Source organism: Dendrobates tinctorius, unplaced genomic scaffold (genome assembly GCF_039654945.1).
Source record: "Dendrobates tinctorius isolate UK_male_01 unplaced genomic scaffold, ASM3965494v1 ptg000020l, whole genome shotgun sequence".
Classification (NCBI taxonomy): Eukaryota; Metazoa; Chordata; class Amphibia; order Anura; family Dendrobatidae; genus Dendrobates; species Dendrobates tinctorius.
Window position 1 is genome coordinate 23,301,227 of NW_027361688.1, and position 24,012 is coordinate 23,325,238.

Below are 24,012 nucleotides of genomic sequence, written 5' to 3' on the forward strand. Positions count from 1 at the left end.
AACCTCTCGTAAGTGAGCCATAACTTCGGCCACTAACTTTGTAAAAACCCTGGGTGCTGCTGAGAGACCAAAGGGAAGGGCTCTATACTGAAAATGACGTACTGTGCCCTCTACTGAAACTGCCACCCTCAGGAACTGCTGGAAGTCTGTATGGATAGGTACATGATAGTACGCGTCTTTCAAATCTATGACTGCCATAAAACAACCTTTAAACAATATTTTTATTGTTGTATTAATGGACTCCATTTTGAATGTATGATTAATCAAAAACTCGTTAAGGGAACGAAGGTTTATAATCGTTCTGAATGTGTTATCAGGCTTCTGGATTAGAAACAGGGGAGAGTAAAACCCTCTTCCCCTTTCAGCCTCTGGAACCTCTACCAGGACATTTTTCTGACATAGGCTCAAGACTTCCGCTTCTAAAGCCGCTTGTTCGAGATGAGAAGATCTTAAGGGGGTCAGTTTAAAGGTGTTCCGCGGGATCTGGGTAAATTCCAACCTAAGCCCGGTGGATATTACCTTACGAGCCCAGTCACTATTCGTAATCTGTGACCATGCCGGGAAGAAGGATGACAGTCTACCCCCCACGGGAACCGCTAGTCATTGATTTGGTTTCTTTTGATCTCTCGACGAGCGTGTAAACATATAGCCCGTACCTCGTCTCCTTCTGTCTTCCCATCTGGGTCGATCTCTAACAGGCGAAGAGTTGCGCCTTCTCCCCTGGCCAAATCTCCTTCTACCAAATGGGCGACGGTAGGACGCTGATGAAAGGTTTGGGAATCTTTTCTTGTCGTCCCCCGCCTTTTCAAGCAGCTCGTCTAGGACAGTTCCAAACAAATATTCGCCCTCACATGGAATCGCACAGAGCTTTGCTCTGGACTGGATGTCTCCCTGCCAGCACTTTAGCCACAGGGCTCTACGAGCTGCATTAGAGAGACCTTCTGCTCTGGCGGCCATTCTCACTGCATCCGCTGAGGCATCTGCCAGGAAGGCTGCTCCCTCTTGGATGGTCGGTAGAGCCCCAAGAATTGTCTGTCGTGATGTACCCTGTTTTAGTTGTGACTCCAACTGGTCCAACCAGACCATCATGGACCTGGCCGTGCACGTTGAAGCCACTGCTGGTCTTAAGGACCCGGCCGCCATCTCCCAGGTGTTTTTCAGGAAAGTATCAGCTTTCCTGTCTAAGGGATCTTTAAGGGATCCCATGTCCTCAAAGGGGAGCGAGGATTTTTTTGATGCCTTCGCAATGGCAGCGTCTAATTTGGGGGCTCTGTCCCAAGAACTTACTGCCGGATCGTCGAAGGGGTATCTCCTTTTGAGGGCTGGTGGTAGCGACCCTCTTTTGTCCGGTTTTTTCCACTCTCTGTGGATCAGATCCTGTATCTTTTGATTTAACGGAAAGACTCTCCGCTTCCTCTGTTCCAGCCCACAGAACATGACATCCTGCATGGATAAATGGGGCTTAGGCTCCTCTACCTCCATTGTCCCTCTGACTGCTTTGACCAGCTTGTCTACCCGGTCAAGAGGCAGACAAAATCGCCCCGAGTCCTCTTCTCCTGAGGAGGACGAGGGAGATGAAGCTTGGGAGTCTCTGCTTTTTCTCCACTCTACCGAGGAATCAGACTCCGCCGGGACCTCGCCCCTTAGACTTTGCGGCTGAGACAAGGACTTTAGGGTTTCCCTCATTTCTACCCTGACAATGTCTCTCAAACTCGCCGCTACTGCGGGCGACTCTTCTGCCACTGTCTGCTGAATACAGGGGGGGCACAATCTTTTGAGGCACGCGTCCGGTAATGGGCATGCACAGAGTGCGCATTCCCTATGCTTATTTTTACTTGTAGATTTTTTTCCCTAGAAAAAGAAAAACACAGAAGGGGGGTCCCGTCACTGAGTGAACTTTCACGAAGATCACTCACCAGTGCCACAATCAAGTACCGGAGAACGAGGGGGATTTCTTTCGGTCGATGCTCCTGTCTGCCTGGAGGAGCTCTTACGAGTGGACTGGTCACTTCGTCCCGCATTACTGTCACGGGACCCTTTCTTTTTCTGTTTGACCTGCCGAAGGTCATCCAGGGGCGGCAGTGATGTTTGCCGCTGCTGCCCTTGCTTCTGCCGCTGCTGCTGCTCTCGATCGCTTTCCATTACCACTGCTGCTGCTGCACACTGCTGCATGTAGTAATGTGGCCAAGGCAAGGTACCCTGCCCGGGTCCCGCCTAAATACCCCTCCTCCGGTCAGCAGTATCCATGCCGCGCCCCTCCCCCCCCCTTAACGGAGCTCCCTACCCCAGCTGGCGCCCGACCCCGCGCCATCGGTGTTTCCGATGGGCGCCGCCATCTTGGAATCGCCGCGCATGCGCAGTGGCGCGCTGACCCGGAAGCGCCTCCTTCGCCCGCCCCCTGACGTCACCGCTACCCCTGAAACGCCGGAAGCCCCGCGGGACGCCCGGGAGCTCCGGAGCAGCGCCCGGTCGCAGCCCCCTGCACAGCGCTGCCAACATATCTGCGCCGCCGGAGTCGGGAATCCCCGGGGGGGGGGTATACTTACCGGCGGCGGCTTAATTCCGGAGACGGACATCCTCCGGACGCCGCACCCTGCTGTCCACGCCACCGCCGTGACACCCATCCTGGGCCACCGTGGCGCCTTCCAGGAGATCCGAACCAGGCCGAGGTAGGAGATCCCCTCGCTACCGGTGTCGGCTCGCCGGCCTGGGATCCAATTCTTCTGTAGGATCCCGTCCCCTCAGGAACAGGAAACCAACTGATGCGTGGGAGAGGTGCCGCCCTTTTGTATCTGTAGGTTTCCTGTTCCTATAGGGCGGATCCCCTCTCTCGTGGTGCTGTCATGGGAGTCCGAATAAATGTTATTAACTATTATGTGTGACATAACGCTTTAGTTTAAGGGCATAAAAACTTAAAGTTTGAAAATCAAGGAATTTTCAAAATTTTAGCCGAAATGCCGATATTTTCATAAATAAACACAAAAATTATCAGAATCAGTGGGATCCGTTGAAGTATTCATGAGTTATTAACTCATAAAGTGGCCCTGGTCAGAATTGTAAAATTTGGCTTGGTCAGGAAGGTGAAAAAAGTATCAGGGGGTGAAGAGGTTAAGACTCGGTGTCTTAAAAGTGACATGTACCTCCGTTGACTCCACCACAAATCTTACTCCAATCAATGACTGGAGTAAGATTTTTGCCGTAGGGAATGCCAGAGCTTGTCATGAATTATGTGTCGCCACGCCTTATCCCATCCATGTGCTGCCCATTTTGGCACTGTTGAACAAAACTGGTGTGAAAACGCGAAACACACAAGAGAATTGAGCAACCTTGTGACTTTTCAAAGTGTTTTAAGCACAGGTGTCTAAAAATGAGGCCTTGTGGTCAGTGTGAAAATTACAAGATCCCTGGTTTTTGCTAATGAATAAATTAACAAGGTGATGTCACTATTTCGCTCCTCAGAGGTGTGTCTCTGCATTAGCTTCACTGATTGGACAGTGTAGGGACACACCCCTAATTGGTTTCATCCATTTTTTCATACATTTGTCCGAAAAATAACGGAGGAACGTTAAGAGGCAAAGTTTTAGGAAAAGATGCTCCAGAATAGTTATTACATGAATATAACAATTCACTTGTCTTTGGTGATGTTAAAGGGACATTGTCAGCTTCCCCCCCCCCCCTGACATTGATGGCGGACCCCCTTTTTTGAGGTTGATGCCCTGATGTTTTCGGTGATCACTAGTGATATCTTTATACACAAAATTTAGGAAAATAAGTTCTCGCAGTAAAACTTGCTACCCCCAAGAAGCACCGATCAACCAGTCTGACTAATATCGTGAGTGACTGATTAATTACAGGTTTTTGTTCATACCCAGAACATTGCGTCGCCATCGCAAGACTCTCATTTACGCTCTTTAGAAAGTGTCAACATAACGTTCTACTTCAATTATTAGCATCAACCTTTCAAGCGGTGTACATACTAATTACTCTTTTGATCATGTTTTTAATCTTTATTTAAAAAAAAAAAAAAAAAAAAAGGGGAACTGCTGGAACCAAAAAGAATCCTTACCGTCACGTCATCCTTCACCTCATATAAACCATCAACACTGTGGACGCAGATAAGTGGCGACATTTATTAACACAGATAGCCATCGGTTGATTCTATCATCTTGCTGTGGGACCATTAATCAAAAATGTGTCCTGCGGCACAAGTAATTGGCCGCGTGTAAGTTTTGCCGACCACGGAGAGTAAATCGATACCCTGGTGAGATGGGAAGGATCAGAATTGGACTCATGACCAGAAATTTTTGACATGCTGGAATATATCTTTATCTCTTTTACGGAGAAGCTGGACCCTGTCAATATTGAGGGTGGGAATGCGAGAACTGTGGTGGTGGTGACGTGCTCCACAATTAATGGTCTGATTGTGTGAAATTATTAAAAATTATACAATTTAATATTTTATAAAATATAAGTTATTATAATAAATTGCATCGTAAATATGTTGATCACATATATATTTGTGCGCATTTTATATACACACAAAAACACATAATAAACAAGCAAAATAACGCAATAATAGCATTGCACTGACACCTGATGGCCACCAGTGGTAATGCAGCCATGCTCTAATAGGTGTAAACTACAAGACAAGTGCCCCGGATTCATTGCGTTCCGTACAATAAAAAGCGCCTGGCGGCAGGTTTTTGTACCATAAACCTAACATATCTATGTTATGACACTGCCATTCTGATTATATCTATACCTTCTTTTTTTTTTTAGTAATCTTTGCTTCCATTCCAAAGTTATCCCTTATTCAATACGTACGCAAACGCAAGGGGTTTTGGCCCTGCACTTACAGCGCTCCGTCCTCTTCCCATCTTTCTCCTGTCCGAAATATCGCACAAGCACCATCACTCCCCACACCGGTGGTCTGCTCAGAGCAAGCGAAGATACAAAGTCCTGATCTCGTTTAACCATTAGGACTTCAATGGGGTTGTCCCATGAACATTTTAATTAATAGATCTTGGAATAAAAGTTTCGTAATTGGATGCGTTTAAAAATGTTCCTGTGCTGAGATAATCATAAATGTGCTCCTGCTGTGTACTGGCTGTGTATGACCATGCAGAGCCGCTCCAGTTTTTGGTCTGCACATACCACAGCCACTGCCAAGGGGAGGAAGCAAAAGAGAGTATACAGATAAAACAGTATGAGATCACAATCCAATGCTGTCTTGTCTATATACTCTTTTGCTTCCACCCCTGCGCAGGAGCTGTGGTATGTGCCGTCCATAAGCTGGAGCAGCTCTGCATGGTCATACACAGCCATTACACAGCAGGAGCACATTTATGAGATTTCTCTTAAATGCATCCAATTGTGAAACTTACTTTTATTCCAAGATCATAGTATTGTCAGGCGGGCTGCTACAGCACTATAATATGCAACACACAGTGACAGACGCCCCAATTGACCAAGCCAACAGAAAGAGGCCCGGCTGCATCCTGCAAAAAATGATATAAGTGCAAAAAAACCATTAGTGTTAGGGACCTGCAATATTATGAAGAGCCATGACGTTGGCTTGCAGGCTCTATCTATTTTGGCTGTCTGATGACAAATGCTATATGTGCATTTGTCATCAGACAGGGTTTTGGTAAGGCCATATCTTGTTGTGTGAGAAAGCAGGTAACGCACACAAAAATGACCTGTCAGCCAGGGAGCTTCTCATGGCAGCAGGCGAGGAAAGATGGAAAGAGGACAGAGAGTTGCGAGTGCAGGATCAAGCCCCTGAACTTGTGCATTATTTCTGTACATATCAGATAAAGGATAACTTTGGAACAAAAGCAAAAATTACTTAAAAGAAGACATAGTTTAATCTGATTTACAGTGACCTAACATAGATGTTTTTAGTTCACAGTGGCCATTATGAACAAAGCTGCAGTGTAAAGCAAGGGGGAAAAAGCAGCAGCCCAAATCACTAATGAGAGAGGGAATGGATTTTAAAATGGTTAAAACCTCATGAAAACTACAGGGGATGCAAGGATGTAAATTTGCGTTCCTCCAGAAGGTAGCCTATAGGTAGCCACCCGGCAAGTCAGTCAGCCTTGTAACATGTGAACAGTTGTCTTCCTTCTTGACGAGAGCTCATTTGCATATTTTTACCAGCCTGTAAGATTCCCTACAAACGCTAATGTATTAAACATAATCGTCAATATCAAAATATTTAACATGGAAAGAATATTTTATTTTTACATATGAATTTCTAGAAGTGTCCACATACATATTACTATGTACGACCCCCTCCCCCCAGAGTCCGTGGTGCTCCGAGGAGCGGCCGCTCACAAGCTGTGGAGGATGGTGCGGTTTCGGAGCTTCTGTACGTACTCCTCCGCCTGCTGGAAGCCGGTGATGGGTTGTTCTTTTGGGGGTGGTGGTCCCTCAACCAACTTGACGAAATAATGGCAGTGCACCTTATCCATGATACCAAATTTACCCCGGCCGTGGATGCGAATCCGCTTCAAGTAGGTGCCTTTACCGGAAAAGGAGTCAGCTGAAAAGCAAATAAGACAGGAGAGTGTGAATAGTGACATATTTTATTTTCAGCCATGATATATAATAACAGCCTACCTGCTCTTCACCTGCTCACCACAATAACTGACCCCGACAATGCCGCACTACTGTCAGCGCTCCATCTTTAGAACCTTACAACGTAACCAGATAACAGCTCATATGCTGGACCGTCAACGGGCTGCTTGTAGGGAGCTTCCTGCCAGCATGTAGGGCATGGGTGAGGATCCCCACTACTGACAAGCAGGAACTCTGCTTAGACTACTAGGGGGCAGAAGAGAGTACAGCTGAGACTACTGGGGAAGGGGGAACTCTGCTAAGACTACTAGGGGGCAGTAGGGAGTACAGCTGGGACTACTGGGGAAGGGGGAATTCTGGTAAGACTACTTTGGGTAGAACAGTATTGCTGGGACTACTGTGGAAGGGGGGGGATTCTGCTAAGAGGAGCTCTTCTGGGACTAGGGAAGAGTCTTACAAGGAAAGGAGAATTCTGGTAGGACTACTAAAAGAACAAGGAGTTCTACTATGACTAATGGGGAAATGGAATTATGCTATGACTACTAGGGGGATGCAGGAGGGACTATTGAAGAGTTTTTGCTACAGAGAAGGGAACATTTTGTTAAGACTAAAAGGAGGTACTTCTGTTTTGATGACCGGTGAAGGGGAAATTCGGCTATGATCAATAGGGGTCAGCAGGCAGTACTACTGGGGGAAGAGTCCTTGCTACCAGGAAAGGGAAATTCTATCAGGACAACTAGGGTAGCCGCAAGATGTTCTGCTGCGACTACTGGAGAAGGGGTAGTTTTGCTATGACTACTAGGGGGCATTCGGGAGCTCTGCTCTTACTACTGGAGAAGAGTCTGTACTACAAGAAAAGGGAGGGTCTGTTAAAACTACTAAGGGACAGTGGGGAGTTCTGCTGTGACTGCTGGAGATGTTGCGGGGGAACCTGCTGTGACTACAGAGTATTTTTAAGCTTATACTCTTCTTGCTTTCAAAAACAGCCAATCAGTGATCTGGACATCACTTCCGGAGCGGTGGGGCTGCCAAGTTGATCCAGGGAACAGGAATACTGGGGTAAGTCATGCCTGGGATGAATTCCTGACTGCCAGTCATCCTACCCTGGCCAATCAGTGGCCTCAGAAGTCAAGGTGATTGGCGGTCAGGATGTCATCACTTCGGGTCCAGCACAGACCCGGCTCCAGAGCTGATCCCAGTGACAAGCTTTTTTTTTCCCTTGATCTTCAATTGGTTGAACGTCTTTTGATGTTTTTTACGGTTATACATTAAATCTTTATGGATCACTCAGCGCTTGTGTGAAAACCTTACCAACGTAAAGGTTAGATTTGTATTCCACATGGTGGTTTCTTACTCCCATTTCCTGAGCTTCTAACAAGACCTAAACCAGAAAAGGGGTTAACATAAAAAAAAAAAAAATAAATAAATCAGTAATTACGCAATAGAAAAACCATAAATTAATGTGGCCTCTTACAAACTATATCCTTTAGATCCATCTTCATTAGAAACAATCTGTAGATATTCACACTGTACATCGCTCCTTTTACAGAACCTGTAGCTCCCCCTTGTGGCAGAGGGTAATTCTGGAAGAGGGCTCCCATTATGAGACAGGTGGGCAGCCATATATTGTCTCTATTCATTAGAGTGCTGTGAATGGCTGCAGAAAGGAACCAGAGGGAGAGGAGGGGGATAATGCTGCAGTTACTCTCAGCACACCAAAATGCAACACGGTGCATTTGGCGCACCGTGAAAAGGACGCATGCGCCGGAAAACGCATACCTGCGCACGGCCTGCGTTACCCAATGCTAAAGATAGGGTGCGCAGGTCGCATGCAGCTTCATGCGCCCATAGGCGGAGCTAACAGGAGAAGGCCTGGCAGAGGGCGGAGCTTAGCGGCGGCCGTGCACAGACCAACACAGGTCAGTGCAACGCAAGTGTGAAACTAGCCTTAAAGGGATTCTGTCGGTAGGATTTCACCCCTCACACTATATTTCCATGTAGCTCTTTCAAAGACAATTCCATCAATACCTTTACATGGCCAATCTGTTCCTCAGTTACTGAGAAATCAGTGTTTGAAGTGATATGCAAAGGCGGCTAAAGAGCTATAGTAGATCTGAAGCCACTGTCACTCCAGCTTTACTCCCCACCACTGTCACTCCAGCTGTACTCCCCGCCAAGCACCGCTGGCTGCTTGATGACTGATGCCTCATTTGCATTAGGTCAAACAGCAAAGAGTCCATCAATGAAGCAGCTGGATGTAAAATAGAGCTGGAGTTTAGATCTACCATAGCTCTTCAGCGTCATTTCCTTATCAAATGAAACGCTGATTACTGAGTAACGGAGTAACTGACCGGCCATGTAAAGCTATTGCTGGACATGTCTTTGTAAAAGCTACAAGTACATATAAATAGTTTTGGGGGTAAAATCCTGCTGAGAGATTCCCTTGTAACTAATGCGGTCCAGGCTCCCCGTAAGTCTCTACTTCCTTTTGCCTCTCTACACACAGGAAGCGACGGTTCAGCCAATCACCAACCTGCTGTAACCACCTAAGAACGTGATTGGTTGAATAGTTATTTCCTGTGTGTTGCAAAAAAAAAAAAAAAAAAAAAAAAAAGTAGAGACCAGCAGGGGACCAGACAATGGTGATAAAGGATCGGCAAGGTGGCCTTTATTTATATATATTTTTTTTTTTTTTTTTATAAATTGTACCAGTGTGCAACTCCTTTTTCCATATTATACAATGTGAGGTCAATGATGGCAGGTTATTCATGACACATATATACATTTTTATTTCTTCTACAGACAAGCCTCTTTTTTACCTCTTTAATGATTTTTGCTCCTTTCTTGTCGTTGAACTCCATCTGAGCGATTGCCCGGTCTATAGACATCCCCTTGATCTAGAGATACCGAGAAAGGGTTAATCCTCCATGTGACTGATCCGTTATTACGCTGCCGCTAATCAGATCCCCGGAGGGCTCTGACGCGCGCTGGATAAAAGCCAATTCTATGAAAATCCGGCATCATTTACATATCTCCGTCCGCCATCTAGATGAATTAATAACTTGGTTCAATTTCGCTTTGATGACCGAAAAAAAAACCTCATTTGACAAAAATCATGCGGTTACGGTGGAAGCTCTGGATTTAGGAAATTAATCACTAGGAACCGGTGGGGGATTCAGTTTAGGAAATTTTATTCAAAGACAAGGCCGCCATCTCTGTAAGGAGAAGACCCAGCAATGTGGATATGAAGGCGAGAAAAGCCTCGGCAATGACCCGCTTTTCCTAAGGATATGATTACGTTTACAAGCAGGCACCACTAGGGGCAGCTCACTGCATACACACTCCTCAACACTGAAATTGGATTACGTGTGAAATCCCCGGATTTACAGCCTTGGCTGCTATCAATGAGGTTATTAACGGTCATCTTAGGAACATTCTGCCACGATAAACACACTTAAGAATGTCATCAAGATCCAGCTGCTGGCAGCTCCTTTTGTGATTGCCGACCAATGACGTCCCAGATGTGCTCGATGGGAGATAACTCTGGAGACGCTGCAGGCCAAGTTAGCATGCGGGTTACTCACAGTAGAACATGCGACCCGGCGCTGTTGTGTTGGGGGAAAAAAAAAAAAAAAAGGCTCCTGGGACACTTTGGAGAAATGGTCGAACCACTAGTTCCATGATTGATCCATTCTGGATGGTAAGCGAAATTTGACATCACTTACCAAGAATAAGGCGTAAATCAGAGTCTACACAAACCATCTGAAGGTGTTTGCAGGACACTGAGCTACGAGTCCGACGTCGAGCTACAAGCGTTTCATCGACGTCGCGCTCACCACATGGTGCAGAGCAAGACGGCAATGGAGGTCTGCCCTCTTCAGTGATGCACTTTTGCATTGACTTTTGGACTGAGACTAGTCTGGAGACCATGTGGGTAACGCCATGAAACGGCCTTCATGAGGGACGATCACACTGGTCCTACTCCTGGGATTATAGGGTTGTATGGCATAATGTGCAGTAGCCGGACCCCTCTAGTCTTCATTCCAGGTACACTAACAGCTCGGCGTTGCACCAATTTAGTCGTAAAACCAGAGCTGTGGCCATTTCTCCAAAGGAGAAGTTTTCCAACATAACATTGCCAGACTGCATGTTGCTCGTGCTACTGTGAGCAGTCTGCGTGGCCTAAACATACTACCTTGGACTGCAGCGCCTCGGGACTCATCTGCCATCAAGCACATCTGGGATGTTATTAGTCGGCAATCACAAAAAGGAGCTGCCAGCAGTGGATCTTGAAGAATTGCCTAAGTGCGTTCAGCATGGAACATACGTTCTTCACAGCGGTCACCACCTGCAACCAGTATACTGGTCACATCTGAAGGAGGAGGAAATATGGAGGTCTACATCAAACAAAAAATATATAAAAGGTATATTTATATTGTAAAGTAAGGCAATAGTACGATTTTTTTGTCTTACTTCGTGCCCCCCCCCCTTTTTTTTTTTTTTTTTTTTTTTTTAAGTTGGGCCCATAAGTCCTAATCTACACTTTTCCAGCATAAAAAGGAAGTAGATTTTTAAATATTCAACTTTTTCACCTAGCTTTTGTGACTATTATTCAATTTTGCCACCTTTCTGAAAGAGCAGATGTGGCAAACGGGAGGGGAAGGACCAGTCACGGCCAACAGACTTACTAGAAACTGGTGTCAATTATGGTGGAAATCTACTCCAGCTGGTACCTAGTGAGTTTGTGGTGCGTACGTTGACCAAAGATGTGCCAAATATATTAAAGGGGGTTGTTCGGCCTTAGGCTTCAATTCTGCAGACTTGTGAATCCTCACATCTTGTGCACTGCACGCTGTCAGGACTCTCTGGTGCTGGGCGCGTGACTGCAGCGTATGTGATTTGTATACATGCGGTCACGTGCCAACTAGACATGTGCAGCCTCGCTCAACACAAGCGTTTGGAGCGAGGCCGGACACGTCTAGTCGGAATGTGGCTGGGGTATGTAGCACAATGCTGCGCTGTATACCACACAGGGCTGGTACCTGCAGATCAAGCACAATACATACCAGTTTGGCCAAGTACCACATCTTGTCCATGCTGTACTTGATCTGTCTACGACAATGGTGAATTTCCTATGGAAATAAATGGGGGGGGGGGGGGGGGGGTGAGCGATATAAGTAACAAACAATGCAAGATCAAATCAGGAAACTCCACATTTGTGGGAGCAAAACCCATTTATGTCTATGGCAGCTTACAAAGTCTTGTAATGTAAAATGAGATCTGAAATCCACATATCTAAATGGAGCATCGCTCAGGATCGGTGTGAGATACGCAACGCAAACCCATCTACGAAACTGCTCAACTTTTCGTGCAGATTTATGGTCATTTACATGTGAGGATATCAACCGTTTAACCAGAGTCGAGCCCCCAAACGCAAGTCCATGAGACCATGTTTACTGGGCACAGAACATTAATATGATGGTTTGGTTCCTGTACAGCATCAGCTTGTCGGCAGCACATCCCATACTTATACTGGGCAACGTGCTGCCAATTAAAGATCCAATCACCCGATGAACGGGCGCTTTCCTCACCTGTAGAGTGATCGCTACCATGTTTAACCAGTTAATAACCAGGTCATTAACCACTCCAATTTCTCGCCTGACTAGGCACATATTCACGTGCTATCCTACATGCGCTTTTAAAGACACACATATATATATATATATATATATTATTTTTTTTTTTCCCAATGGGGGCAGGGACAAACAGTGATTTAGCCTGCCAGTGTTTTTTTTTTTTTAATGGCAATTGTTAATTTTTTTATTTTAACTATTTTTCCATTTATTTTAAACACTGTGCCCCAATAAGGCTTTAAAAGACCTCGGGGGTGGGGGGATATTTTAGAATATCAATACAGTCTTTTTATGGTAGATTACCCTTGTAACCAGGGCTGGTGTGTTAGCTCAAGTTACAGGGGAATTTCAGCTTCCTGGCTATATATCAGAGCTGACTGTTACCTAGGACCCATCAGCTCCTACTACCTCCCTACACCCAGGGATCAAATGACGGCTGGGTCCAGAGGAGGAAGCACTGTAAGTGCTTCCTAACCTGTATACACAAGCACTCAGCGCTATGTATACAGATATTGAGAAAGCAAATATGGTAATAAATCACGTTTATCATTTGTATAGGGAGTCTGGCTGTGTCTGGACGCCGGCTCCACACCACCACAGCTACATGACATTGTGGAAGCTGCTTAGACTGAACTGACGTTTTAGAACATCAGAGCAGGAATAAGTGTGGACTGCAGTGCCCAGCCATTTAAATTCTACAGTCAAGAAGTAGTTAACCATGTGTGAGATTTTTCACAAATGCTGATTATACTTTTATCTAAGTGAGCAATTGGCAGGTGTGCACCAAGTAGATGAACTCACAGCTGCAAAATCATCTGCGAATTTGGATCACCAATTTCACCCTTCTGGATTAAGTGGTGAAATCTGCAATTAAAAAGTGACAAATCCACACCTCATATTTGCACGCAGTGTATGACATCCGGGCCCCTCGCCCCCTGGCAAATGGCATCTGGGCCCCTCGCCATGCTCTGTGCCTCTACTAACAGGATGGACGGCGGTACAGAGCTCACAGATACTAGTGCGGTCCTGTAATAGGAGCCGAGGTAACAAGTCCGGTTATGATATTTCTTCCCTCCTAAATCCCCCCCATCACCTGTGAGTCATATTATTGAGAAGTGGGAAAAAAAAAAAAAAAAAAAGCTGAGTCCAGACCTCCTCTGGTATTAACATCAGCAAAAACACTGCGCCCCCGCCAGGAGCTTCATGGCCGAGCAGCTGCATGCAGCCGTACATCACCAAGCACAATGTCGATCGTCGTATGTAGGGATGTAAAGCTGCCATCACTGGACTCTGGAGGAAACATGATTCGTGACTGCACAGAACACACTTCTATCTAGTGTCACATAGAAGAGTCTGGATTTGGTGAATGTCAGGAGATCGTTACCCGCCTGACTACGTTGTGCCCCTTGTACAGTTTGGTGGCGGAGAGATAATAAGGGGTTGTGTTTCAGCAATCGGTCTCAGCCTCTCTGTTCTAGTAAAAGGAAATCTTAATACTTCAGCACAAGACATTGTGGACAACTGTAGCTTATACTATGGGGGAACAGTTTGGAGAAGACTGATTTCTGTTCTCCATGACTGTGCCCAGTGCACAAGATCCATAAAGACCTGGTTGGGAGAGTTGGTGGGATTAACGTGACCCATAGAGCCTGGACCTCAACCCCATCCAACACCTTTAGGATGACTAAAATGGAGATTGTGCCCCCAAGGGCCCTGGTCCTGATTTAATCTAATTTTAACCCTAAAGGGGGTTTTACACTAAGCGATATCGCTAGCAATATCGCTAAAACGTCACCGGTTTTGTGACGTTATAGCGATATTGCTAGCGATATCGCTATGTGTGATACTTACCTACGACCGGCTCCCCCGCTGTCCGTCGCTGATCGCGCGAGAATGTCCGGCTCCATTTCTCGTCGGGCGCTTGCTGCTGTGTGAGACGAGCGACGCTGGACGCAGGCGGGAGGACGCCAGGATCGCTGTGTGTGAAAGGTGAGTATCGTGCGCTACGTCGCTGCTGCATCGCTGTGAGATCTTCCTGTGTAGCAGCTCACTAGTGATCATTTAACGATGCACCAGCGATCCTGACCGAGTCGTATCGCTGGTCGGATCGCTGGTGCATCGCTAAATGTAAAAGGGCCTTAATGCGACAGATGCTAGAATAAGCACTACTAACAGGCATAAAACATGGACTCACTGCAGGTCGCCGAGGTTCATCCGGAAGTTGAGGAGGATAGACCACCCTGTTCTTCATCTCCCAGTTGCGTCTCTGCAGGGCAGCGCTGGTGTGGACACTGCTCTGTGATAGGACACTGCTGGCGGCCGACATACTGAAATACAATTGTTATATGAGATCAGCGCGGTCCAGAAACCTAAGAAAACTGCAAAACGACAGAAATATACAAAAGAAAAAAAAAAAAAAAAAAAAAAAAGCGGGTCACTAAGGGGTTAAAACATTAGTTTTCTTTCCCTAAAAAATAATTTTAAACTTTATGTAGTGTATTATATTTGCACATTGCAATACTTCTGACAGGAACCTCCCCTTTGCATCTGATAAATTAGTTGTTTTATTCGCTCCCAAATGCAGAAACCTAGAGCCAGAACACCGAGACTGCGGTATATGGATCACATAGGAGACGCAGAGACTGCGGTATATACAGCACATCACATAGAAGACACAGAGACTGAGTTATATGCATCACATAGAAGACACAGAAAACGCGGTATATGCATCACATAGGAGACACAGACTATGGTATATACACACATCACATAGGAAACACAGACTGCGGTATACACATCATATAGGAAACACTGAGACTGTGGTATATACACATTACATACGAGACACCGAGAATGCGGTATATGCATCACATAGGAGATACAGAGACTGTGGTATATGCATCACATAGGAGACACAGACTGAAACAGAAAATTAAAAAACCCTTTAAGGGGGACTCTGCTACTGAGCCCGATCCATACACCGACACCTGACCAATGAGGTGTGGACAGACCCTTTAGGTCGGTTTCATCATGTGACCGTGAATTCATCCACCCCCCCCCCCTACACATACGAGTCCGGGAGACCTCCGGTCGGTCAGATCATCACTGTCGACATGTGAAACTAAGTGACACTAAAAAATAAATAAAAAAACAGAAGCCCCCTGCATCTGTAGGTGTTATACTCACCCACACAGGATTCGGGAAAGTGACCCCCATAGAGCTGTAAGAAAAACATTAATATCAGTACATGTATGATGGACCCGTGGGCACACGTAACAGCCATGAGGGCAGGAGCCGCCTTATGGCCGGTGATCCTCTCCCACCCAAAAAAACGCACCTACTTCAACTTGATGATTCCCAAGTGATAAGCGGCATGAGATGTGTGGCAGACGCTTATCCCCCACCAGTAACAGAGTACATGACTGATAACAGGGGCTTCTTGGCCTGAGGGGCTCCCTTTCTGGGTGCAGGGAGCCGCCATCTTGGTACACCTGCACAGAAGCTGCCACTATATTGATTCCTGGTGGTGCCGCTCCCTGGTATACTCTGTGCCCCTCAGCCTGTAGTGCGCACCGACATCTGCAGACCTCCGGGCACTGACAATATGGCGGCTGCTCCGCTCTCCCACCACAACATCATCAACACGTCTCCATTATTACATGTCCTGGCCGGGAACCCACACCATAATCCACTCACCGCCTCCCCGGGCAGTGACACCCCCGTCCTCCCCGATACTCACCCGCGGACATGGACGCCGCCATCTTGGACAGTGCCTGTCTCACTTTACGACAGCGCTCACATGGGAGCCGGTTCTTTACGACAGCAACGCCGTGAAGTGCTGCATCGTGCTGGAGGAGAGACAGCGTTGAAGCCGGTGCCAGGTATGGGGGGCGATAACCTGCCCTGTAAACTACATGTCCACCCTGTGCGACACATGACTGCCCTATATATAGCATGTGCACCCTGTATATAGCACTTATATCCTGAATATAACACACAAGCACCCTCTGTATATAGCATGTACTCACTGTATATAGCGTGTATCCTCTGTATATAGCATGTACTCACTGTATATAGCATGTACCCTCTGTATATAGCGTGTGCACCCTGTATATATCGTGTACCCTCTGTATATAGCGTGTACCCTCTGTATATAGCGTGTGCACCCTGTATATAGCGTGTACCCTCTGTATATAGCGTGTACCCTCTGTATATAGCGTGTGCACCCTGTATATAGCGTGTACCCTCTGTATATAGCGTGTGCACCCTGTATATAGCGTGTACCCTCTGTATATAGCGTGTACCCTCTGTATATAGCGTGTGCACCCTGTATATAGCGTGTACCCTCTGTATATAGCGTGTGCACCCTGTATATAGCGTGTACCCTCTGTATATAGCGTGTACCCTCTGTATATAGCGTGTATCCTCTGTATATAGCATGTACTCACTGTATATAGTATGTACCCTCTGTATATAGCGTGTGCACCCTGTATATAGCGTGTACCCTCTGTATATAGCGTGTGCACCCTGTATATAGCGTGTGCACCCTGTATATAGCGTGTACCCTCTGTATATAGCGTGTACCCTCTGTATATAGTGTGTACACCTTGTATATCGCACTTACATCCTGAATATAACACTCAAGCACCCTCTGTATATAGCATGTGCACCCTGTATATAGCACTTATATCTTGAATATAACACACAAGCACCCTCTGCATATAGCATGTACCCTCTGTATATAGCATGTACACCTTGTATATCGCACTTCTATCCTGAATATAACACACAAGCACCCTGTTTATAGCTAGTATATATAATAGGTATGCTCTGTATAAAACATGAACACCCTGTATATAACATGTATGCCATATATATATTTCATATTCTGTTTATAAAGCATAAAATGTGTACCCTCTATATAGCTCACGAAAACCCTATATATATATATATGTGTATATCCTGTATATAGCAAGTACACTCGGTATATAGCATGTATGCCGTTTATATCAATAAGTCAAAAGTTTGGACACACCTGTTCATACAGTGGTTTTCCCTGAACAACCATGAACAAGTGTGTCCAAACTTTTGACTAATCCTGTATATATATTGAATATAAGAGCCGTACCCTGTTACACATACACCCTATGTACGAGCGGTGGGGAATCGTTTTTCATCCAGGGTACATATGGATATTTTTACTATCCTTCAGGGGACGTACAAAATGATCAACTTGAAATTTACTCTGCTATATTTGATCAAACATTTAATGACCTCTCCCATAATGTGATGGCTGTGATGCTTCTCAGTGCGGCTGTGATGTGGGGTGGTATGGATGATGTTGCTATTTGTAACTGCTTTTCCAGGTTTGCGCCGGTCTGGAGCGCAGTAGACTCTTTGTAATAAGTTTTGTAAGAAACTCGCAGAAATGTCGTACCAAACACAGATGTATATTACACTGCATGTCTCCTCACAGTGGGAAATCCACCACAGCTCACATTACATTAATAGAACTCAATCAGAGGGAGGTCTGCTGTATATACATCACATAGAAGACACTGAGACTGCTGTATATTCATCACATAGGAGACACTGAGACTGCTGTATATACATCACATAGGAGACACAAACTGCTTTAGAAACATCACATAGGAGACCCTAACATTGAGACTGCTTTATATACATCACATAGGAGACACTGAGACTGCTATATATACATTACATAGGAGACACTGAAACTGCTTTAGAAACATCACATAGCAGACATTGAGACTGCTTTATATACATCACATAGGAGGCATTGAGACTGCTTTATATACATCACATAGGAGGCATTGAGACTGCTTTATATACATCACATAGGAGGCATTGAGACTGCTTTATATACATCACATAGGAGGCATTGAGACTGCTTTATATACATCACATAGGAGGCATTGAGACTGCTTTATATACATCACATAGGAGGCATTGAGACTGCTTTATATACATCACAGGAGACACAGACTTGTATACACAGGAACTACTAACACAGGAAAAGAAATATGATGTCATTGGAATCACTGAAACTTGGTGGGACAATACACATGATTGGAATACAAGACTAGAAGGATACAACTTATTTGCAAGAAGCAGACTTGATAAACGAGGAGGGGGTGTCGCATTGTATGTTAGAAACGCGTATATCTGCACAGAGATTGAAGCTTCAGAGACTGGGAGTTCTGTGGAAACTGTTTGGGTAAGAATACAAGGACAGAACAATGGAAAGGACACCATTGTAGGCATTTACTACAGGCCGCCTGTGCAAGCTGAAGCTATGGATGAACTCTTTATGCATCAAATGGCCAAGTTCTCCAAAAAATATGACATAGTTGTCATGGGAGATTTCAACTATCCAGACATTTGTTGGGAATCTCTCTCAGGCAAAACTAACAGGTCAAGGAAATTCTTATCCTCTCTTGCTGACAACTTTATCTTCCAAAAGGTAAGGGAGAAAACAAGGGGAACTGCTACCTTGGATCTAATCCTTATAAACAGGGAGGAAATGGTTGAGGAGGTAAAAGTGGCTGGGACCCTAGGAGGTAGCGACCATGCTATTTTAGAATTTTGGATAACTAGAGGCCGAAGACCTGTGAAGACTCAGACGTCAAGGTTAGATTTCAGAAAGGCAGATTTTAAGGGATTCAGAAAGAGAATTGGAGGGATCCAATGGCTGGATATCCTTAAAGACAAAAATGTCCAGGAAGGATGGGAAATCTTGAAAAATGAAATTCTCAAAGCACAGTTGTTAACAATTCCGAAAAGAGGAAAGAATAGGAAGCAGTTAAGGAAACCAGGATGGATGAACACAGAACTTAAGCACATGCTAAAAAGGAAGAAAAAAATGTTTATAAAATGGAAAGAGGGAGGCATATCTAAAGAAGAATATAATGCTGTCTGCAGAACCTGCAGGGCACAAATCAGATTAGCTAAAGCTGAAAATGAATTGAGGCTTGCAAGAGATGTCAAAAGCAATAATAAAGGATTTTGGGGATATGTCAAAAGTAAAAGAAAAGTCAAAGATGCTATAGGATTTTTACAGGATGAAAATGATGAAATGGTAAGACAGGATGTTGAGAAGGCTGAACTTTTAAATTCCTATTTTGCATCTGTTTTCTCTCAGAAAGGAAATGTAACATCAACTGTTATTCACTGTCCTATTAAGGGAATAGAAGAATCCAGGATATCTATAAACAGAAAGATAGTGAGGAAACACTTAGCTAGCCTAAATGAATTCAAGTCTCCAGGTCCAGATGAATTACACCCCAGAGTACTGAAGGAGATAGCAGAAGAAATTTTTGAACCCCTCTCTATAATCTTTGAAAATTCTTGGAGAACAGGAGAAGTGCCAGAAGACTGGAGAAGAGCAAATGTTGTTCCTATCTTCAAAAAGGGGAAGAAGGTGGACCCAGGTAACTATAGGCCGGTGAGTCTGACTTCTATACCAGGAAAGATCTTTGAACAAATTATTAAACAACATGTATGTCAATACCTGGATAAGAATGAAGTGATTAAACAGAGTCAGCATGGGTTTGTAACTAATAAGTCATGTCAGACTAACTTAATTTCCTTCTATGACGGTATCACTGATTGGGTGGATCAAGGAAATGCTGTAGATATAGTATATCTTGACTTCAGCAAAGCATTTGACAAAGTCTCTCATACAATCCTTATTGAAAAAATGATTAAGTATGGAATGGACAAGGCAACTGTTAGGTGGATTCATAACTGGCTTAGTGATCGGACCCAAAGAGTGGTCGTAAATGGCTGCACATCCAGTTGGAAGAATGTCTCAAGTGGGGTACCACAGGGCTCTGTCCTGGGCCCTGTATTGTTCAACATCTTTATCAACGATTTAGATGAAGGAATTGAGGGTAAACTGATTAAATTTGCTGATGACACAAAGCTAGGAGGGATAGCTAATACTAGAGAAGAGAGAGAGAGGATTCAAAAAGATTTAAATAAACTGGAGAAGTGGGCAGCAACTAACAGAATGGTTTTTAACAGGGAGAAATGCAAAGTACTACATCTGGGCAATAAAAATGGAAAAAGCATATATAGAATGGGAGGAATAGGGCTAAGTGACAGCACATGTGAAAAAGACTTGGGTATACTAATAGATCACAGACTGAATATGAGTCAACAGTGTGATGCAGCAGCAAAAAAGGCAAATGCAATTCTAGGATGTATTAACAGAAGCATACAGTCTAGATCACGTGAAGTCATTATTTCCCTCTACTCCTCTTTGGTCAGACCTCATCTGGAATATTGTGTCCAGTTTTGGGCACCACATTTTAAAAAAGACATCAACAAACTGGAGCAAGTTCAGAAAAGAGCGACCAGAATGGTGACCGGTCTGCAAACCCTGTCTTATGAGGAAAGGTTGCAGGATTTGGGAATGTTTAGTTTGCAAAAGAGAAGACTGAGAGGAGACTTAATAGCTGTCTACAAATATCTAAAGGGCTGTCACATTGTAGAAGGATCAACTTTATTCTCATTTGCACAAGGAAAGACTAGAAGCAATGGGATGAAACTGAATGGGAGGAGACACAGATTAGATATTAGAAAAAACTTTTTGACAGTTAGAGTGATCAATGAGTGGAACAGGCTGCCACGAGAAGTGGTGAGTTCTCCTTCAATGGAAGTCTTCAAACAGAGGCTGGACAGACATCTGACTGGGATGATTTAGCGAATCCTGCTTTGAGCAGGGGGTTGGACCAGATGGCCCAGGAGGTCCCTTCCAACTCTACGATTCTATGATTCTATGATTCTATGATTCTATGTATATACATCAAATAGGAGGCATTGAGACTGCTGTATATAAATCACACTGGAGAAACGGAGACTGCTGTATATGTCACACTATACACTGAGACTACAGTATACACTGAGACTGCTGTATATACGTCACTCAGGGGACACTGAGACTACTGTATATACATCACAGGAGACACTGAGACTGTTGTGTATATACGTCACATAGGAGACACTGAGACTGCTGTATATACATCACGTAGGAGACACTGAGACTACTTTATATATCACACTGTATACACTGAGACTGCTGTATATACATCACACAGGCTACACAGAGACCGCTTTATATATGTCGCACAGGCTACACCGAGGCTGCTGTATATACGTCACACAGGAGACACTGAGGCAGCTGTATATACGTCACACAGGCTACACCGAGGCCAGTGTATATATATGTCACATAGGAAACACTGCTAATTTCCAGGACGTCCACCTGACAGCACCATGGAGGACGTCCTCCTCCTCCTTACAGGGACAGGAAGCACACGAGAGGTTAAAGGTCACGTCCCACCTCCTCTCCCTCAGTGTTTTTCCTGTCCCTGCACGGAGGGACACACGAGAAGCTTACCGGAGGGGCTCAGGGGATCGTACGGCTAGTCCAAGCCTTCCCCTGTCAAGAGGTCCCGGGGCCGAAACTCTCCAGTGGGGAGTCCCTCTGCCCCAAAGGCCAGGAGCAGGACGACGCTCCTGGAGGGAGCCGTTCCTCCCTATGAGAGGCTCTCGGCTCCAAAAACTCACCGCCACGGCAGGTGATGGTCGGCTCCCCGCAGGCGGCTGGCCGGGCGGGCACCGACGGACGACTGGCGCAGCCGGCGCTGGGAGGCAGGAATGAGGCCTCCGCAGTCCGCCATAGCAGGCGAAGAGGCCGGAGTGGCAGTCCGCCGCATATGGATGGGGGTTGGCTCCCCACGGCGGCTGGCCGGAGGAGGCCGCCATAGTCACGCGCAGAGCAGGAAGTGGAGGAGGCGGCCTAGCGCGAGAGGCCGCGCGTCACATCCGGTGACGTCAGACACCGGCCTTTGAATCCCAGCGCGCGCTTCTGAAGCCACATAGCGCTCGCTGCTGAGGCCAGACAGCGCTCGCTACAGAAGCCAGACAGCGCTCGCTACGGAAGCCACAGCGCTCGCCACTGAAGCCACACAGCGCTCGCCTCCGGGGTCCACAGCGCGCGCTCCTAAGGCACAGAGCGCGCTTCTGGAGATCCAGGGAGCACGTTTCGGAGGTCCATAGCGCCCTGCGGACCGCGCCAGGATGGAAGGGGTCGCTCCAGCAGGCGGAGGGGTAAGTGCGCATAACGCAGACCACCCTCTCCCACCCATTACCCCAACCCAGATCTGAGTAGGTGCCCCTTCTGTATTATTAGGAGAAGGGAGCCCCGACAGAATCCCCCTCGGGGGCGAAGGACCCGGCAAAGGCCACCTCCAAATCGGTCAGATGCCCAGTATGCAGGGTAAAGCTGCCAGACACATATAACAAGACCCTATGCGGATCCTGTACCTCAAGGGTCGTAGGCGAGGAACAGCCATCCCTCCTAGCCGAAATGAGATCGCTGATAAGGGAGGAAGTTCGGGCCTCTACATCCAGCCTCGCACGGCGTCAGTCCCCCAGCCCAGGGCCGAGTCGCAAACGTCCAAGGTGGGAAGCGGACCCAGAGTCGGAAGAAAGCCCTAGTGAGGAGTCCGAATTCCGGGATTCGGATCAGGAAGAAGAAGGCGAGATCCGGGGGGATAGACAAGATCAGAGCAGGAAATACCTATTCAGACTGGAGGACACGGACGAGTTGGTCCAAGCAGTCAGAAATACTATGCAGATAGAGGAGGTCCCTAAACCACAGTCCAGGCAGGACTTAATGTTCGGAGGACTGGTGGCCCGTAGACAGGTAGTGTTCCCTGTAAGTGAACACATCAAAACGATGGTCCAGGAGGAGTGGAAGGAGGCAGAGCGTCGACTGACACTCTCCCGAGACTTTAGAAGCAGACTGCCTTTTGATCCTGAGGAAACCCGGGCATGGGAAGAAATTCCTAAAATAGATGTCCCAGTCGCTAAAGTTACCAAAAAGACGGCTATCCCATTCGAGGACTCATCAGGTCTTCGAGACCCGTTGGATAGAAAGTTAGACGTCTTATTAAAAAGAGCATGGGAGACGTCGGCGGCTCTTATTAGGGCCAACATAGCAGCCACCTCGGTGGCTAGGTCTATGTTTTTGTGGATGGGGCAGTTGGAAGAACACCTAACCAACAAGACCCCTAGATCAGACATCCTAGCATCCCTTCCGCTCATGAAATCGGCTACGGCGTTCCTATCAGATACGTCGGCCGAATCGGTAAGATTTGCAGCCAGAAACAGCTCCCTCTCCAACGCGGCCCGAAGAGCAGTCTGGCTCAAATCCTGGTCGGGGGACAACGCTTCAAAAACTAAGCTATGCGCCATCCCCTTCTCGGGCCTGAGGGTATTCGGGCCAGCCCTAGATAACATTCTAGAGCTGGTGTCCGATAAAAAGAAGGGATTCCCGGAGGAAAAACCCAGACAACCCCAGTCCTTTCGGAGAGGCTCCTTTTCTAGGAGGCAGACCGAGTTCAGGGGTCGGGCAAGGTCCAGTAGAGGCTCCTATAAGGGCTCCTTCAGCCAGACCGGGAGGGACAGAGGTCCTCCATTCACATCAACCTCTAGATCGAGGAGGCAATTACGCCATAGGTATTGGGGGGAGACTTCGCCACTTCGCAGCAAACTGGTCCCGAGTCACCCACAATCAGTGGGTCCTCAGAACCATCGCGGAGGGCTACAATATAGAGCTTTATTCACCTCCCCCCGAAAGATATATTACCCCCACTGTCGTCCTGGAGGACTCCGCAATGTGGACGGATCTACAGGACATGGTAAAATCAAAGGTCATAGTACCAGTTCCCCCGTCAGAAAGAGGGAAAGGGTACTATTCGTCCCTGTT

The 24,012-nt window shown here is 46.3% G+C and overlaps 2 protein-coding genes across 4 annotated transcripts in view; one reads left to right on the top strand and one right to left on the bottom strand.

The window, feature by feature from the left end:
• Positions 1-6,216: 6,216 nt before the first annotated feature.
• On the bottom strand, positions 6,217-16,090 carry MRPL22 (mitochondrial ribosomal protein L22). Of its 3 annotated transcripts, none has more exons than XM_073567889.1 (7): positions 15,952-16,090; positions 15,399-15,432; positions 14,407-14,590; positions 11,646-11,711; positions 9,399-9,476; positions 7,891-7,960; positions 6,217-6,544 (listed from the first exon to the last, which is right to left on the bottom strand). In XM_073567889.1, exons 3-7 carry the CDS (start codon positions 14,536-14,538, stop codon positions 6,333-6,335), a joined length of 558 nt encoding a protein of 185 aa, XP_073423990.1. In that variant the 5' UTR covers positions 14,539-14,590; positions 15,399-15,432; positions 15,952-16,090; the 3' UTR covers positions 6,217-6,332. The 3 variants fall into 3 exon arrangements, with proteins under 3 accessions (XP_073423990.1, XP_073423988.1, XP_073423989.1); XM_073567887.1 differs by having other exon boundaries at positions 14,407-14,539; positions 15,952-16,084; XM_073567888.1 differs by lacking the exon at positions 15,952-16,090 and adding an exon at positions 15,550-15,837 and having other exon boundaries at positions 14,407-14,539.
• The window catches only part of GEMIN5 (gem nuclear organelle associated protein 5), an 86,300-nt gene continuing 78,104 nt past the window's right edge, over positions 15,817-24,012 (top strand). Inside the window, exon 1 of the mRNA XM_073567886.1 lies at positions 15,817-16,093. Within this exon, the coding sequence (XP_073423987.1) occupies positions 15,817-16,093 (277 nt within the window). The remainder of the gene's footprint in view (positions 16,094-24,012) is intronic.